The following is a 13,617-nucleotide window of genomic DNA, read 5'->3' as shown; positions in this document are numbered from 1 at the left end:
CTTAATTTAGTTATATAGAAAAACACACGCGCGGAATTTTAAATTTGTTTACAATTGCAAGTTCACGATGAATAAATTAATTACATTTACAGTTTAGATAACTATATATTCGGATAATGATTTAGTACATGTTGATAAGTTGGAGCTAACGGTTCATAGGTGAATTGGTGTCGTAGCGTTTCACAGTAGTTTCTAACAAACATGGCAAAATCGCTCGATTTACCTGGTGGATATAAAATTCCCGTTGTGGGATTAGGAACGTGGGATGTATGTAGAAATCGTAAAAAAAAAATATTGAGCTAAACGTAAAAATTTTAGGCAAAAGACGAAAGAGAATTGGTGATGGCCGTAAACGCTGCTCTTGAATTGGGTTACCGTCACATCGACACAGCTTTTGCCTACGAAAACGAAAAAATCATTGGCGGAGTGCTGAAACAGTGGTTTAACTTGGGAAAACTGAAGAGGGAAGACATTTTCATCACAACAAAGCTACCTGTAACAGCAGTAAGGGCAGACAAAGTGGAAGAATTTTTGAAAAAGTCCCTGGAAAATTTGGGTTTGGATTACGTAGATCTGTACTTGATACACTTCCCTGTATGTTTAAAGGTCAATCAGGGTGAAGCTGTTGCCAAGAAGACTTACGACACCGAAAACACAGATCATGTTGCAGTTTGGAAAGTACATTGACTTTTTAATTATTTAGCAATGCAATATTACTATTCACATTTTTACAGAAAATGGGAGAGCAAGTTGACAATGGCTTGACACGATCCATAGGTTTATCCAATTTCAACATAAAACAAATCCAAAGAATCCTCGACTCAAACCCAAAGCACAAGCCAGCCAATTTGCAGGTCGAAGTTCACGTTTACTTTCAACAACATGAACTGATAGATTACTGTAACAAGAATGGCATAACCGTCACTGCCTACTCTCCTTTAGGAACGCCTGGAATCAACAAGTTCTTAATATCACTCGGACAAGAGTAAATATTACATTTAATTTTTATAATTGTGACCATCAACATCATGTTTTAGGCCGAAAAAACTACCTGACATGTTGTACAATGAACAAATTAAGCAAATTGGTGACAAACACAAAAAGAGCAACGCTCAGGTGATGTTGAAGTTTCTCTTGCAGAAGAATTTGATTGTCATACCAAAGAGTGTCAAACCAACTCGTCTGAAGGAAAACATCGATCTTTTTGACTTCACTCTCGACAATGAAGATTTGAAGATACTCAATTCAATGAACGTGGGACCTCAAGCTCGTATTTGCGATTGGAAAATGTTGCCAGGGTAAAGTTCAACGTAAATTGTTTAATTTTAATGGTGATATGTTATATCTTAATATTACAGGTTGGAATTCAATCCGGAGTACCCTTTTGAGAAATAATTTTGTTTGAATATAATCTACAACGATACTTTAAAATAAAATATTTTTCTAAAACGCTTTATTTTTTAAACCTATTGTTTTTACACCTTGTTTTTATTGATAAGATAAAAATTTAAAATTTATATATATACAAAATATTCACTTACCATATTTACACTATTTACACTAAATATAAAAGTTAGAGATAGAACTGCCATTTAAACTTGAAAACATCACATATAATAGATTATCATGAAACAATCTGTTTTTACATAAATAAACATATCAAAAGTGCCACATGACCACAACAAGTACCAAAAAATCATAAAATTATTCAAGGTTAAATTAATAATATATTTGATTTTAATATTAATTGAACAATATTTGAATCAGTAATATCAATTTATTGATAATAATACTCAGTATGACAAAGATTTCATTTTAAATATATTTTTGCAATTTATTGTCACTCAAACGGCCATTCTGCGTTCTTCTCCAACCTGCAAGAAAAGGATAATGAAAAATTCATCTCATCTTAATTACTTCGTTCAAACTTACCCTGGGAACATTTTAAAATCACAAACTCTGGCGCTTTCGCCAACCTCCAAAGAATTTAAAGTATCCATGTCCTCTGCATCCAAAGCGAAATCAAATATCTCAATATTCTCTTGCAATCTTGCAGGAGTGACACTTTTTGGAATTACTATAATACTCCTTTGTATTAAATATCTTAACATAATTTGGGCGTTTGATTTCTTGTGTTTGGAGGCAATTTGTTTAATTTTCTCATCGTGTAACATGTCTGGTAAAGGTTTGGTCCTAAAAATTAAATTTAGTTTCGTGATCAAGGGTGGAAATTAATTTTATTACGGTTTGCCGAGTGATTCCAAGAACTTGTTGAGGCCTGGAGATCCAAGTGGCGAATAAGCTGTAACAGTGATTCCATTTTCCAGACAATAATGTACCAAATCTTGTTGCTGCAAATAAACGTGCAATTCGACCTGCAAGTTGGCAGGTCTGATCCTTGGGTTCGACTTAAGGATGTTCTCAATTTGCCTTTTGTTGAAATTGGAAATACCTATTGTTTTAGTACGTCCAGCGTCCACTTGTTCTTCCATTTTCTAAACAAACAACACTTTAGAGAACCATGTTGAATAAACTTTAACTAATTCTACCTTCCACACCGCAATGTGATCGGTGACTTCTGTTTCGAAAGATTTAGCTTCCCTACTGAATGTCTCGCCTTCCCCCAGCCTCAAGCACACAGGAAAATGTATCAAGTACAAGTCCACATAATCAAGACCCAAATTTTTCAACGATGTGGTCAACAATTCTTCGACCTTCTCAGCCTTTACAGCGAACATAGGTAATTTGGTGGTGATGAACAGATCCTCTCTTTTCAATTTGCCTGACTCGAACCATTTTTTAAGTACTTTGCCGATTATTAATTCATTGTTGTAGACAAAAGCCGTGTCTATGTGGCGATAACCCACTTCCAAAGCTGCATCCAATGCCTTTGCTAACTCTTCCTCATCAGTAGCCTTAAGAAATTAAGAAATACAAATGTTTGACAAGTAGTCAAATACTACAAAAACTAAACATTGAATAATATACTGACCTGCCAAGTGCCGAGGCCAATGGCCGGCATTTTAAGTCCTCCAGGTAAATCCATAAATATTTTGGCCGCCATGTTTCCAGATATAGAACGCAACGAATACTGTTTTTGCAGGTTAGTGAACACAAATTAGAAACAGCCAATTAGAACTGACACCGTTGCGTCAAGGCCGATAAACAAACGTTCAGATTGATATCAAGTTGGCGGATTCCACTATTGTCAAGTTATTTGGCGGTTACATTATCATAACAAATGTTGTGCAATAATGTATCAGGAATATTTCAATTCATTAGCGTGCTAAAATTAATGACTTTAAACTGCTTTTTACTTATCCAATATTTAAATGATTATTGTATATACTTACTCATATAAATGGGACATTTGTCCTATAAGAATGCAAAATTGTTTTATTTTTTTAATTTAATTTAATACTCATCTCCCCCTTCAACATAAATCTGATCTAATACATTCTAATTTCCTACAACTCAATGTCAATAACACTGTAGATGACGGTTGCCAAAAATATGTTTATTTATAGAATTGTGGAACTCATACAACTGTAGTATATTAAATGGCCTTCATCCAATAACACATTTCCTGAAAGTTAATTAGGTAATATTATACAATAACAAGAAGTTGTCATCTTATTTTCAATTGTCACTCTAGTTTATCGAGTGTAACAGTGATGTTTCGATGCTGTCAAGTCTTAGTGTAGTGTAATTTTCTAATATTAACGTGTGAGGACCTTTTCATTTCTGATCATTCTACTTGCAATCATCAACATGGCTTCTAAAGCATCCATGGAACTACCTGGTGGCTATAAAATGCCTGCTGTTGGCTTAGGAACATGGGAGGTAATCACTACACTAATTATTTTATTTTAATACTAAACATCCTTGAAATTATGTTAAGGCAAAGGATGAGACTGAATTGGAATCAGCTCTAAATGCTGCCTTAGAAGCCGGTTACAGACACATTGATACCGCCTTAGTCTACGAAAACGAAGTTTTAATAGGAAAAATTTTGAAAAAATGGTTTGATTCCGGTAAAATCAAGAGGGAAGAGTTGTTTATCACCACAAAATTGCCCGTGTTTGGTGTTCGTGCCAGTAGCGTTGAGGAATACATGAAGAAATCTCTGGAAAATCTCGGTTTAGAATATGTCGACTTGTATTTAATCCATTTTCCTGTGTGCATGAAACTAAACGATGGACCTCTCTTTGAACCCAACAGCAAAGAACCGAAGACTGTTGAAACTGAAGTGACCGATCATATTGCTGTTTGGAAGGTACAAATCTCGTATCTATTATTTAAACTTCTTCTAATATAATTTTATTTTAGAAAATGGAGGAACAGGTTGACGCCGGACGCACCAGATCAATTGGCCTGTCGAATTTCACCGGTCAGCAAATCGAAAAAATTCTAAAGTCGAACCCAAAACACAAACCGGCCAATTTGCAAAACGAAATCCACGTGTACATGCAGCAACAAGAATTGGTTAATTACTGTCACCAAAACGGAATTACAGTCACTGCGTACTCTCCACTTGGATCACCGGGAATTAACAAATTCTTGGTGTCGTTAGGTTTAGAGTGAGTTAATATAAATGTTTAGTTAAACAATGTACATTGTCGGTTTTGTTCCAGGCCCAAAGAAATTCCAAACATGTTAAGCGACGAAACGATTAAAGGTATCGCCAAAAAACACAACAAAACAAACGCACAAGTTATGTTGAGATACCTTCACCAACGGAATATTATTGTGATCCCGAAGAGTGTCACACCCTCTAGACTAAAGGAAAACATTGATATTTTCGATTTTGAACTCGACGCTGAAGATATGGCTGCTCTTAATTCTTTGGAAGTTGGCCCAAAGGCACGAGTCTGTGACTGGGGAGTTTTCCCAGGGTAGGTAAAAATTATTTGCATGATAATATTTTTTATATATGATAATATATGATATTTATATTTTTCGTATTTTTTGTAGGTTGGAAAACAATTCCGAATACCCTTTTTAAATTGGAAACAAAAATTTGTCTATGATTATTTAAAATTTGACTGAATAAATTAATTTTAATCAATGCTTGTTTATTATTTATAGTTTATTTAGAGAATTTGAATCATTCACTTGTAACTATGTATTGAAACTTAGAAATTCCATTACCATTTACTAAGAAATGAAATTGATTAAAATAAATTTTTGATATTTTGCATTCTTCAGTTATAATATAATATTAAATTTTACAAGTTAAGAGAACACTAATAATATCTAATAATGTCGAATAATCTGAATACTAATTAATATTTGGTTAATAAGTACTAAACAAGTAAAAAGATAAGATATAAAAATTACGCAATCCAATGTATTTAAATGGTTGCTAGTAGTTGATAAATAGCACATTTATCGACGAACAATTTAGTATAAAGAACCTCTTTACAAATTCCGGTTGCAATCCTCAACATGGCTTGTAAAATATCCATGACACTACCTGGTGGCTATAAAATGCCTGCTGTTGGTTTGGGAACATGGGAGGTAATCACTTTTAACAATCATTTTTTTATATACTAATCAATATTATTATTGTTAAGGCAAAGAATGAAAACGAATTAGAATCAGCTCTAAATGCTGCCTTGAAAGCTGGCTACAGACACTTTGACACCGCCTTCGTTTACGATAACGAAGTGCTTATTGGAAAAATTTTGAAAAAATGGTTTGATTCCGGTAAAATTAAGAGGGAGGAGCTGTTCATCACCACAAAATTACCCGTATTTGGTGTTCGTGCTAGCAGTGTTGAGGAATACATGAAGAAATCTCTGGAAAATCTGGGTTTAGAATATGTTGACTTGTATTTAATCCATTTCCCTGTGTGCATGAAACTCAACAGCGTAGGTCAGAAAAATGTTGAAACTGAAATCACCGATCACATCGCCGTTTGGAAGGTAAAACCTGGTATTTATTATTTACTTTCCCCCCAACATATAATTTTATTCCAGAAAATGGAAGAACAGGTGGACGCTGGACGCACCAGATCAATTGGCCTGTCAAATTTTACCCGTCAACAAGTCGAAAAAATTCTAAAGTCGAATCCAAAACACAAACCGGCCAATTTGCAAAATGAAATTCACGTGTACATGCAACAACAAGACTTGGTTAATTACTGTCACCAAAATGGAATTACAGTCACTGCCTACTCTCCACTGGGATCACCGGGATTTAACAAATTCTTGGCGTCCGTAGGTTTTGAGTGAGTGCATGAATAATGTTTGACTAAACAATGTACATTGTCGATTTTGTTCCAGGCCCAAAGAAATTCCAGACATGCTAAGCGACGAAACAATTAAAGGGATCGCCAAAAAACACAACAAGACAAACGCACAAGTTATGTTGAGATATCTTCACCAACGAAACATTATTGTGATCCCCAAGAGTGTCACACCCTCTAGACTAAAGGAAAACATTGATATTTTCAATTTTGAACTTGACGCTAAAGATATGGCTGCTCTTAATTCTTTGGAAGTTGGTCCAAAGGCACGAGTCTGTGATTGGGGAATTTTTCTAGGGTAGGTTATAAGATTTTGCGATGAAACCATGAATTATTTATTTGTTTCGTTTTTTTGCAGATTGGAAAACAATCCCGAATACCCTTTCTAAAAATGAGATACGAACTTGTCTATAATCATTGACAATAAAATATTTTTTTTTATTTTAATTAAATTTAATGATTTAAATCCAAATATATAGTATATTGTTAAAACTATAAATTTGTATTTTTTATGACCGAATTTTCTTTATGACCAAATTTACCTTATGACCTAATTTAATTTATGACTAAATTACTTTATGATCGAATTTACCTTATGACAAATTTTACTTTGTGACGTTTTAAACAAATTATCTTAAGATCAAATTCACCTTATGACGGTATTACCTTATGACAAAATTTACTTTATAACCAAATTACCTTATGACCATAATTACCTTATATCCTAATTATCTTATGACTGAATTACTTAATGAGCGAAAAATGTTTTTAGTATAAGTAATATTATACTTGTACAACTAAAAAATAATTATTTGTGCACTACATATTATACAGTCACATTTACACAACTTCTCTCTACGATGAAGTTGCTTATAAGAATTATTCACTAACAAATTGTTCATGTCAGAAATTTCTTAAAAAAATATCGAGGATACATGATTTTGACTATAAATTCACCAAACTTTACATTTCATCAGTAGTCACTAAAAAATAAAAATAATTAAAATATATTAAATATTCACTATCATTTTTATAAATTTATTAAAATAAAATATCGAAAAGTTCACATGATCTTAATATTAATAAACATTTGGTTATATAATCTAATATATTTATATATTTGCAAGTAATTTGATAAATACCATATTTTATATAAATAACTTCTTTGCAAATTATCAAAAGATACTTTAACAAATATACAGTTGCCACAACAAACTCTTCTTGTTGCATTTTGATTGTTTAGGTCGCAGCCCTGTAGCCAACTTGCATACACTTATGATTAGCTTCAGATAGCATGTTCTTAAATGTAGAAAGAAATAATAAATAACATAACAAAGCAAATTCAATTATAACGTCAAGGACGATAAACAAACAACTGGAGTATATTTCAAGTTTAAAAATGATATAATCGACTTAATCTCGATCACATAATTAAAACAAATATTGCGCAATAATGCATTAAAAATATTTAAATTTATTGTCGTGCTAAAGTTAATGACATTGATTTATTGTTTATATTATATAATACTCTTTTAATGTTTGTATAATTTTAAATTAAAAAAAAATAATAAGTTGAATTTATGTCATATTCATTATTGAAAAGACACATAATTAGCAATTTTCCAAAGAATAATTTAATACAACAATAATAAAATTAAACACGATTAAATTTAGATAAATATATTTACACGCAGTGTTGCCACACAGTGACTTTTGTTATTATCCAATATAAAAGAGCTGAAACGATTTTATTACCCATTAGTTTAATAACATTCATCAACATGACTTCCAAAACATTCATTGAACTACCTGGCGGATATAAAATGCCCACCATTGGGTTGGGAACTTTTGGGGTAATTATAATTTTTTTCAATTAATAATTAAATGAATAATTGAAAACAATACTAGACAAAAGATGAAAATGAAGTAGAATCAGCTATAAACGCAGCTATAGAAGCTGGCTACAGATACATCGACACAGCCTTACTCTACGAGAATGAAGTTCCAATTGGAAAAGCTTTGAAAAAATTATTCGACTCTGGTAAGATTAAGAGGGAAGAACTGTTCATCACCACTAAACTACCTCTGTTCGGTATACGAGCCAGCAGTGTGGAACAATACATGAAGGAGTCCTTAAAAAATCTAGGTTTGGAGTATGTCGACTTGTATTTGGTTCATTCTCCTGTATGTGTGAAATTGACCGGTAGAACTTTGTTCGATCCAGACCGTAAAAACAAGACTTTTGAAACTGAAATCACTGATCACATTGCCGTTTGGAAGGTAACGGTGTGGTGTTTATTATATGTTTTCTTCTAACACAACTATATTATAGAAAATGGAAGAACAGGTAGACGCTGGTCGCGCCAGATCAATTGGTCTGTCCAATTTCACGGCGAAACAAATCGAAAAAATTCTAAAATCTAACCCGAAATACAAACCAGCCAACTTACAAATCGAAATTCACGTGTACTTGCAACAACACGACTTAGTTAATTACTGTCACCAAAATGGAATTTCTGTAACAGCGTATGCACCTCTAACATCACCTGGAATGAACGAGTTCTTGGTTTCTTTAGGTTTTGAGTCAGTACAAAAAATATTGTTTGGTTGAACAACGTAATGATTGGTTATGTTTTAGGCCGAAGCAAATTCCAGACTTATTTGCGGACGAAACCATTAAAAAGATCGGCAAAAAATACCACAAGACTAACGCACAAATTGCGTTGAAATATCTTCACCAAAGAAATATAATAGTTATCCCGAAGAGTACCGAATCTTCTATGCTGAAGGAAAACATGAACATTTTAGATTTTGAACTAGATTCTGAGGATCTAGCTGCCCTTAACTCTTTAGAAATTGGTCCTAAGGCACGTGTCATTGATTGGTCGTTCTTCCCAGGGTAAGATAATCATTTTTGTGATAAAAACAAAATTATCTATTTGGTATTTTGCAGCCTGGAAAAGAACCTTGAATTTCCTTTCTGAAAATTGGACACTAAACTATCACCTGTATTAATTACATTATATATTAATAAATAAATTGTGAATAAGTAATTTACTTATCTATTTTTATTTTCCTGAAACTTAATAATATTGAAATTCTCCATTAGTGAATTTATTGCACGTCACTATATAATATCAGATAAGAAATATTATGTTTATTTGTAATATTGCACCACTACATGTGATATAGTGCAATTGTCCAATATAAAAGTGAGGGTTCCTCGTTACTTCTCATCAGTCTAGTTACTTTCATCAACATGGCTTCTAAAGCATTCATTGAACTGCCTGGTGGCTACAATATGCCTAGCGTTGGTTTGGGCACATGGCAAGCGAAGGATGAAAAAGAATTAGAATCAGCTCTAAATGCTGCCTTGGAAGCTGGTTACAGACACATTGACACTGCCTTCGATTACGGCAACGAAGCGATAATTGGTAAAATTGTGAAAAAATGGATTGACTCAGGCAAAATCAAGAGGGAGGAACTGTTCATCACCACAAAACTTCCCGTCAGTGCAGTGCGTCCCAGCAGTGTTGAAGAACACTTAAAAATGTCGCTAGAAAATTTAGGTTTACAATATGTTGACCTGTATTTAATCCATTTTCCTGTGTGCTTGAAACCAGACGACGGAAGCAATAAAGATAAGAAGTTTTATGAAACTGAAATCACCGATCACATCGCTGTTTGGAAGAAAATGGAAGAACAAGTGAACGCAGGACGCACCAGATCGATAGGTCTGTCAAATTTCACCGCCAAACAAATCGAGAGAATCCTAAAATCGAATCCGAAATACAAGCCAGCCAATTTGCAGAACGAAATCCACGTTTATATGCAGCAACAGGATTTGGTCAAATATTGTCACCAGAATGGTATTTCTGTCACTGCATATTCTCCACTTGGTTCACCGGGAATGAACAAATTTTTGGTGTCCATGGGTTTGGAGTGAGTATTAAATTATTATTTGGTTCAACAATATAATCATTTTTTGAATTAATTTAGACCAGAACAATTGCCGGACATGTTAACCGACGAGACAATTAAGGCGATCGCCAAAAAACACAAAAAGACGAACGCCCAAATCATGTTAAGGTACCTACTCCAAAGGAATATTATTGTTATTCCAAAGAGCGTCACTCCTTCCAGACTGAAGGAGAATATCGAAATTTTCGATTTTGAACTCGATACTGAAGATGTAGCTGCCCTTAATTCTTTGGAAGTCGGTCCAAAGGCACGTGTCTGTAATTGGAGAGCTTTACCAGGGTAGGTTAAATAATTTTGTGATAAAAACATGGACTAATTGTCATATTTGTATTTTTTTAGGCTGGAAAAGAACCCTGAATATCCTTTCTAAAAATGGAATACTGTTGTGATGTTTACTTTAAATATGACCTATTAAATTAATTTTAAATTATTTTGTTTATCATTTTATTCACCAAAAATACTCTATCTAATAATTACTTGCAACATTAATACTCGCTGTTAATGGTTTTTCCTTTTTCGAGGTAGTCCACGAATAGTATGCCATAGCCCCATAATATTTATACAACTTTTCTTTTGTTTCCTTCTCCGTTTTGTTTCTCAAAAAATAATGTTTTGTGAGAGAACGAAAATCGGCCTAAATATGAATGGACTATAAGGCATCATAATCTTTTTTGCGATAGCAGCACATTTTGGTATCCAAGGAGGTAATTTTAACTCCACCTAGTATTTATATTAATTTTATCTATTATATTTTGTATTAGTCCTTTTTTAAATATATAATTTTTAATTTCATACAATTATTTATTTAATATTTTATGTATAATTAAATGCTCTATATTGAAATTTTTAATTTTTATTAAAATTAACTTTATATAATTTATATTAATTTTATCTATTATATTTTGTATTAACTTATTTTATACTTTTTTTTTAATTATTATTGCATGGTTGAAAGAAAAAAACTGTATGTACAAGACTTCTAAAAACAATCAATATAATAAAATAATATTAGAATTAAGAATATCTACTTTCTATTTAAAAAAATAATAAATGATAAGTTTGTCAAAATAAGAAGAGAAAGTTAATAAATTTAATTGGAAAACGTTTAAACATCTTAACTAAACAAAAACAATTCCTGTTAGTAACAGTTCTTAAAATATAACTGACGCCCAAATGTTGTGGATTACTTTCAATTTTAATTATATCTGTTAAAGCCTTAATAAGATAATTTTTTAAATTTTCTAAGACTTAATTAATTATATTACAGAGCAATAACAAGGTTAAATTTCAAAACAATTTTCGAATGCCACTTCAATTCATCACGATGCGTTAATGCAATGAATAATAATAAAAATCAAAACAAAATAAACATAGTTATAACCGTTTCGTCAAGGTTGATAAACGTTTAGGATAGTTTCAAAAATAGTATACGAATTCCATGATAATCGACTTATTCGCCGATTACATTATTAAAGCTAATGTTGTGCAATTTTGTGTTATAAATATTTAAATACATTGGCGTGCTGAAATTATTTCTTATCATTGTAAGGAAAATGGAACCAACAAATTTGTATCGATGTCTTACAGAAAAATAACGAATGTTCCTTCCTTCGATATGCCCGCCCCCTTTAGGAAGAACGTAGGAAGAACTATACAATTCGGTATTTCCCCCACAGATATTTTACAGGGTGTTTTACGTTACAAGAATTCATGGCTGCAATAAGCTGAAGAAAAATACATATTAAACAAATTTTTGAGAAAGTGTTTAAATTAAATTTACTAATTCATTTTATAAAGTTTGTTTTAAAATTTCTATAATCATTCTATTGTTTAAGAGTTACAAATCTTGAGAGGGGTCCCTATTACCAATTATTGTAATATATTAAAATTTAAATTAATTATCATTATACAACTAACAATAACACACTTCAATGAGATTTTTACCACTTCAATTTATCACATCAAATATCAGTACATGTTTACTCATTGTGTTGCAACACACTAAGTTGTTATTTACAAATATAAAAGAGAGGAGACGAATTTAAAGCTCATCAGTCTAATTGTGTCCGTCAACATGGCTCCTATACCATTCATTGATTTGCCTAGTGGCTACAAAATGCCGACCATTGGATTAGGAACGTTTGAGGTAGTTATACTTAATGATTTCTCTTCCGTTTTCAAAAAATTTTTTAAAAAACATTTTATAAATTTATAGACGAAAGATGAAAAGGATGTGGAATTAGCGTTAAACAATGCCATAGAAGCTGGCTACAGATACATTGACACGGCTTTAGTTTACGAGAATGAAGTGCAAATTGGCAAAGCTTTGAAAAAATTATTCGACTCCGGTAAAATTAAGAGGGAAGACTTATTCATCACGACTAAACTTCCTGTGTACGGTGTACGTGCCAGCAGTGTTGAGGAATACATGAAGAAATCATTGGAAAATCTGGGTTTGGACTATGTAGACTTATATTTGATTCATTTTCCAGTTTGCATAAACCTGGGCGATAGACCTTTATTCGATCCCAATGCAAAACCACAGACATTTGAAACTGAAATCACTGACCATATCGCTGTTTGGAAGGTAAGTTAATGGTATTTTGGACTTATTTTTCTTCTAACGAAATTTTATCGCAGAAAATGGAGGAACAAGTGGACGCTGGACGCACTAGATCAATTGGTCTATCAAATTTCACAGTAAAACAAATCGAAAAAATTCTAAAATCTAAACCGAAATACAAGCCAGCCAATTTACAAATCGAAATCCACGTTTACTTCCAACAACACGACTTGGTTGATTACTGTCACAAAAATGGAATTTCTGTCACAGCATATGCCCCACTTTCGTCGCCAGGAATGAACGACTTCTTGATTTCGTTAGGTTTTGAGTGAGTATGAAAAATATTGTCCAACTAAATCATGTACATGGTCGGATTTGTTTCAGGCCAAAACAAGTTCCAAATTTGTTTACAGACAAAACAATAAAAGCTATCGGTAAAAAACACAACAAGACAAACGCACAAATTGCGTTGAGATATCTTCACCAAAGGAATATTATAGTTATCCCGAAGAGTATCGAATCTTCTATGCTGAAGGAAAACATGAATATTTTAAATTTTGAACTTGATTCCAAAGACATGGATGCCCTTAATTCTTTAGATATGGGTGCAAAGGGACGTATCATTAATTGGGATCTTTTCCCCGGGTAGGTTAAATAGTTTTGTGATAAAACATCAATTCATTATCTTTGTATTTTGCAGATTGGAAAAGAATCCCGAATATCCTTTCTAAAAAATGGATACAACACACAAGTCTTACAATTACAAATTTGACTGAATAAATTAATTTATGTTGACTTTTATTATTATTTAGACAGCACCATA

At 32.4% G+C, this 13,617-nt stretch overlaps 7 protein-coding genes across 7 annotated transcripts; 6 read left to right on the top strand and 1 right to left on the bottom strand.

The window, feature by feature from the left end:
* Nucleotides 1-104: 104 nt before the first annotated feature.
* LOC109600824 (aldose reductase-related protein 2) lies at nt 105-1,449 on the top strand. Its single transcript, XM_020017015.2, has 5 exons — nt 105-267; nt 319-678; nt 735-985; nt 1,038-1,298; nt 1,359-1,449. The coding sequence occupies exons 1-5, from the start codon at nt 202-204 to the stop codon at nt 1,393-1,395; spliced, it is 975 nt and encodes a 324-aa protein (XP_019872574.1). The 5' UTR covers nt 105-201; the 3' UTR covers nt 1,396-1,449.
* A 274-nt stretch (nt 1,450-1,723) lies between these two features.
* LOC109600823 (aldose reductase-related protein 2) lies at nt 1,724-3,492 on the bottom strand. Its single transcript, XM_020017014.2, has 6 exons — nt 3,354-3,492; nt 2,993-3,286; nt 2,550-2,915; nt 2,245-2,495; nt 1,933-2,193; nt 1,724-1,874 (listed from the first exon to the last, which is right to left on the bottom strand). The coding sequence occupies exons 2-6, from the start codon at nt 3,062-3,064 to the stop codon at nt 1,841-1,843; spliced, it is 984 nt and encodes a 327-aa protein (XP_019872573.1). The 5' UTR covers nt 3,065-3,286; nt 3,354-3,492; the 3' UTR covers nt 1,724-1,840.
* Nucleotides 3,493-3,618: 126 nt separating this feature from the next.
* On the top strand, nt 3,619-5,068 carry LOC109600822 (aldose reductase-related protein 2-like). The gene is made up of 5 exons (XM_020017013.2): nt 3,619-3,843; nt 3,902-4,276; nt 4,330-4,580; nt 4,635-4,895; nt 4,975-5,068. The coding sequence occupies exons 1-5, from the start codon at nt 3,772-3,774 to the stop codon at nt 5,003-5,005; spliced, it is 990 nt and encodes a 329-aa protein (XP_019872572.1). The 5' UTR covers nt 3,619-3,771; the 3' UTR covers nt 5,006-5,068.
* A 296-nt stretch (nt 5,069-5,364) lies between these two features.
* On the top strand, nt 5,365-6,749 carry LOC109600816 (aldo-keto reductase family 1 member B1). Its single transcript, XM_020017001.2, has 5 exons — nt 5,365-5,520; nt 5,577-5,927; nt 5,982-6,232; nt 6,288-6,548; nt 6,609-6,749. Exons 1-5 carry the CDS (start codon nt 5,449-5,451, stop codon nt 6,637-6,639), a joined length of 966 nt encoding a protein of 321 aa, XP_019872560.1. The 5' UTR covers nt 5,365-5,448; the 3' UTR covers nt 6,640-6,749.
* Nucleotides 6,750-8,001: 1,252 nt separating this feature from the next.
* LOC109600812 (aldo-keto reductase family 1 member B7-like) lies at nt 8,002-9,307 on the top strand. Its single transcript, XM_020016998.2, has 5 exons — nt 8,002-8,103; nt 8,159-8,530; nt 8,583-8,833; nt 8,889-9,149; nt 9,204-9,307. Exons 1-5 carry the CDS (start codon nt 8,032-8,034, stop codon nt 9,232-9,234), a joined length of 987 nt encoding a protein of 328 aa, XP_019872557.1. The 5' UTR covers nt 8,002-8,031; the 3' UTR covers nt 9,235-9,307.
* A 162-nt stretch (nt 9,308-9,469) lies between these two features.
* Nucleotides 9,470-10,658, top strand: LOC109607749 (aldose reductase-related protein 2-like). The gene is made up of 3 exons (XM_020024221.2): nt 9,470-10,192; nt 10,250-10,510; nt 10,571-10,658. Exons 1-3 carry the CDS (start codon nt 9,510-9,512, stop codon nt 10,599-10,601), a joined length of 975 nt encoding a protein of 324 aa, XP_019879780.2. The 5' UTR covers nt 9,470-9,509; the 3' UTR covers nt 10,602-10,658.
* A 1,640-nt stretch (nt 10,659-12,298) lies between these two features.
* LOC109607748 (aldo-keto reductase family 1 member B1) lies at nt 12,299-13,589 on the top strand. Its single transcript, XM_020024219.2, has 5 exons — nt 12,299-12,377; nt 12,447-12,818; nt 12,872-13,122; nt 13,179-13,439; nt 13,495-13,589. The coding sequence occupies exons 1-5, from the start codon at nt 12,306-12,308 to the stop codon at nt 13,523-13,525; spliced, it is 987 nt and encodes a 328-aa protein (XP_019879778.1). The 5' UTR covers nt 12,299-12,305; the 3' UTR covers nt 13,526-13,589.
* Nucleotides 13,590-13,617: the final 28 nt, after the last annotated feature.

Source organism: Aethina tumida, chromosome 5, assembly GCF_024364675.1.
Source record: "Aethina tumida isolate Nest 87 chromosome 5, icAetTumi1.1, whole genome shotgun sequence".
Taxonomy (NCBI): domain Eukaryota; kingdom Metazoa; phylum Arthropoda; class Insecta; order Coleoptera; family Nitidulidae; genus Aethina; species Aethina tumida.
This window is presented reverse-complemented; position numbering and strand designations above follow the sequence as displayed.

Bases quoted from the DNA above. Each gene is read 5' to 3' on its own strand.
- LOC109600824 (XM_020017015.2), top strand. From the start codon at position 202: ATGGCAAAATCGCTCGATTTACCTGGTGGATATAAAATTCCCGTTGTG. The intron at 268-318 runs GTATGTAGAAAT...TAAAAATTTTAG, and splicing joins TGGGATTAGGAACGTGGGAT to GCAAAAGACGAAAGAGAATT. The intron at 1,299-1,358 runs GTAAAGTTCAAC...TTAATATTACAG, and splicing joins GATTGGAAAATGTTGCCAGG to GTTGGAATTCAATCCGGAGT.
- LOC109600823 (XM_020017014.2), bottom strand. From the start codon at position 3,064: ATGGCGGCCAAAATATTTATGGATTTACCTGGAGGACTTAAAATGCCG. The intron at 2,916-2,992 runs GTCAGTATATTA...TAATTTCTTAAG, and splicing joins TTGGCCTCGGCACTTGGCAG to GCTACTGATGAGGAAGAGTT. The intron at 2,496-2,549 runs GTAGAATTAGTT...TTGTTTGTTTAG, and splicing joins ATCACATTGCGGTGTGGAAG to AAAATGGAAGAACAAGTGGA.
- LOC109600822 (XM_020017013.2), top strand. From the start codon at position 3,772: ATGGCTTCTAAAGCATCCATGGAACTACCTGGTGGCTATAAAATGCCT. The intron at 4,277-4,329 runs GTACAAATCTCG...ATTTTATTTTAG, and splicing joins ATCATATTGCTGTTTGGAAG to AAAATGGAGGAACAGGTTGA. The intron at 4,581-4,634 runs GTGAGTTAATAT...GTTTTGTTCCAG, and splicing joins TTGGTGTCGTTAGGTTTAGA to GCCCAAAGAAATTCCAAACA.
- LOC109600816 (XM_020017001.2), top strand. From the start codon at position 5,449: ATGGCTTGTAAAATATCCATGACACTACCTGGTGGCTATAAAATGCCT. The intron at 5,928-5,981 runs GTAAAACCTGGT...ATTTTATTCCAG, and splicing joins ATCACATCGCCGTTTGGAAG to AAAATGGAAGAACAGGTGGA. The intron at 6,549-6,608 runs GTAGGTTATAAG...GTTTTTTTGCAG, and splicing joins GATTGGGGAATTTTTCTAGG to ATTGGAAAACAATCCCGAAT.
- LOC109600812 (XM_020016998.2), top strand. From the start codon at position 8,032: ATGACTTCCAAAACATTCATTGAACTACCTGGCGGATATAAAATGCCC. The intron at 8,834-8,888 runs GTCAGTACAAAA...GTTATGTTTTAG, and splicing joins TTGGTTTCTTTAGGTTTTGA to GCCGAAGCAAATTCCAGACT. The intron at 9,150-9,203 runs GTAAGATAATCA...GGTATTTTGCAG, and splicing joins GATTGGTCGTTCTTCCCAGG to CCTGGAAAAGAACCTTGAAT.
- LOC109607749 (XM_020024221.2), top strand. From the start codon at position 9,510: ATGGCTTCTAAAGCATTCATTGAACTGCCTGGTGGCTACAATATGCCT. The intron at 10,193-10,249 runs GTGAGTATTAAA...GAATTAATTTAG, and splicing joins TTGGTGTCCATGGGTTTGGA to ACCAGAACAATTGCCGGACA. The intron at 10,511-10,570 runs GTAGGTTAAATA...GTATTTTTTTAG, and splicing joins AATTGGAGAGCTTTACCAGG to GCTGGAAAAGAACCCTGAAT.
- LOC109607748 (XM_020024219.2), top strand. From the start codon at position 12,306: ATGGCTCCTATACCATTCATTGATTTGCCTAGTGGCTACAAAATGCCG. The intron at 13,123-13,178 runs GTGAGTATGAAA...GATTTGTTTCAG, and splicing joins TTGATTTCGTTAGGTTTTGA to GCCAAAACAAGTTCCAAATT. The intron at 13,440-13,494 runs GTAGGTTAAATA...TGTATTTTGCAG, and splicing joins AATTGGGATCTTTTCCCCGG to ATTGGAAAAGAATCCCGAAT.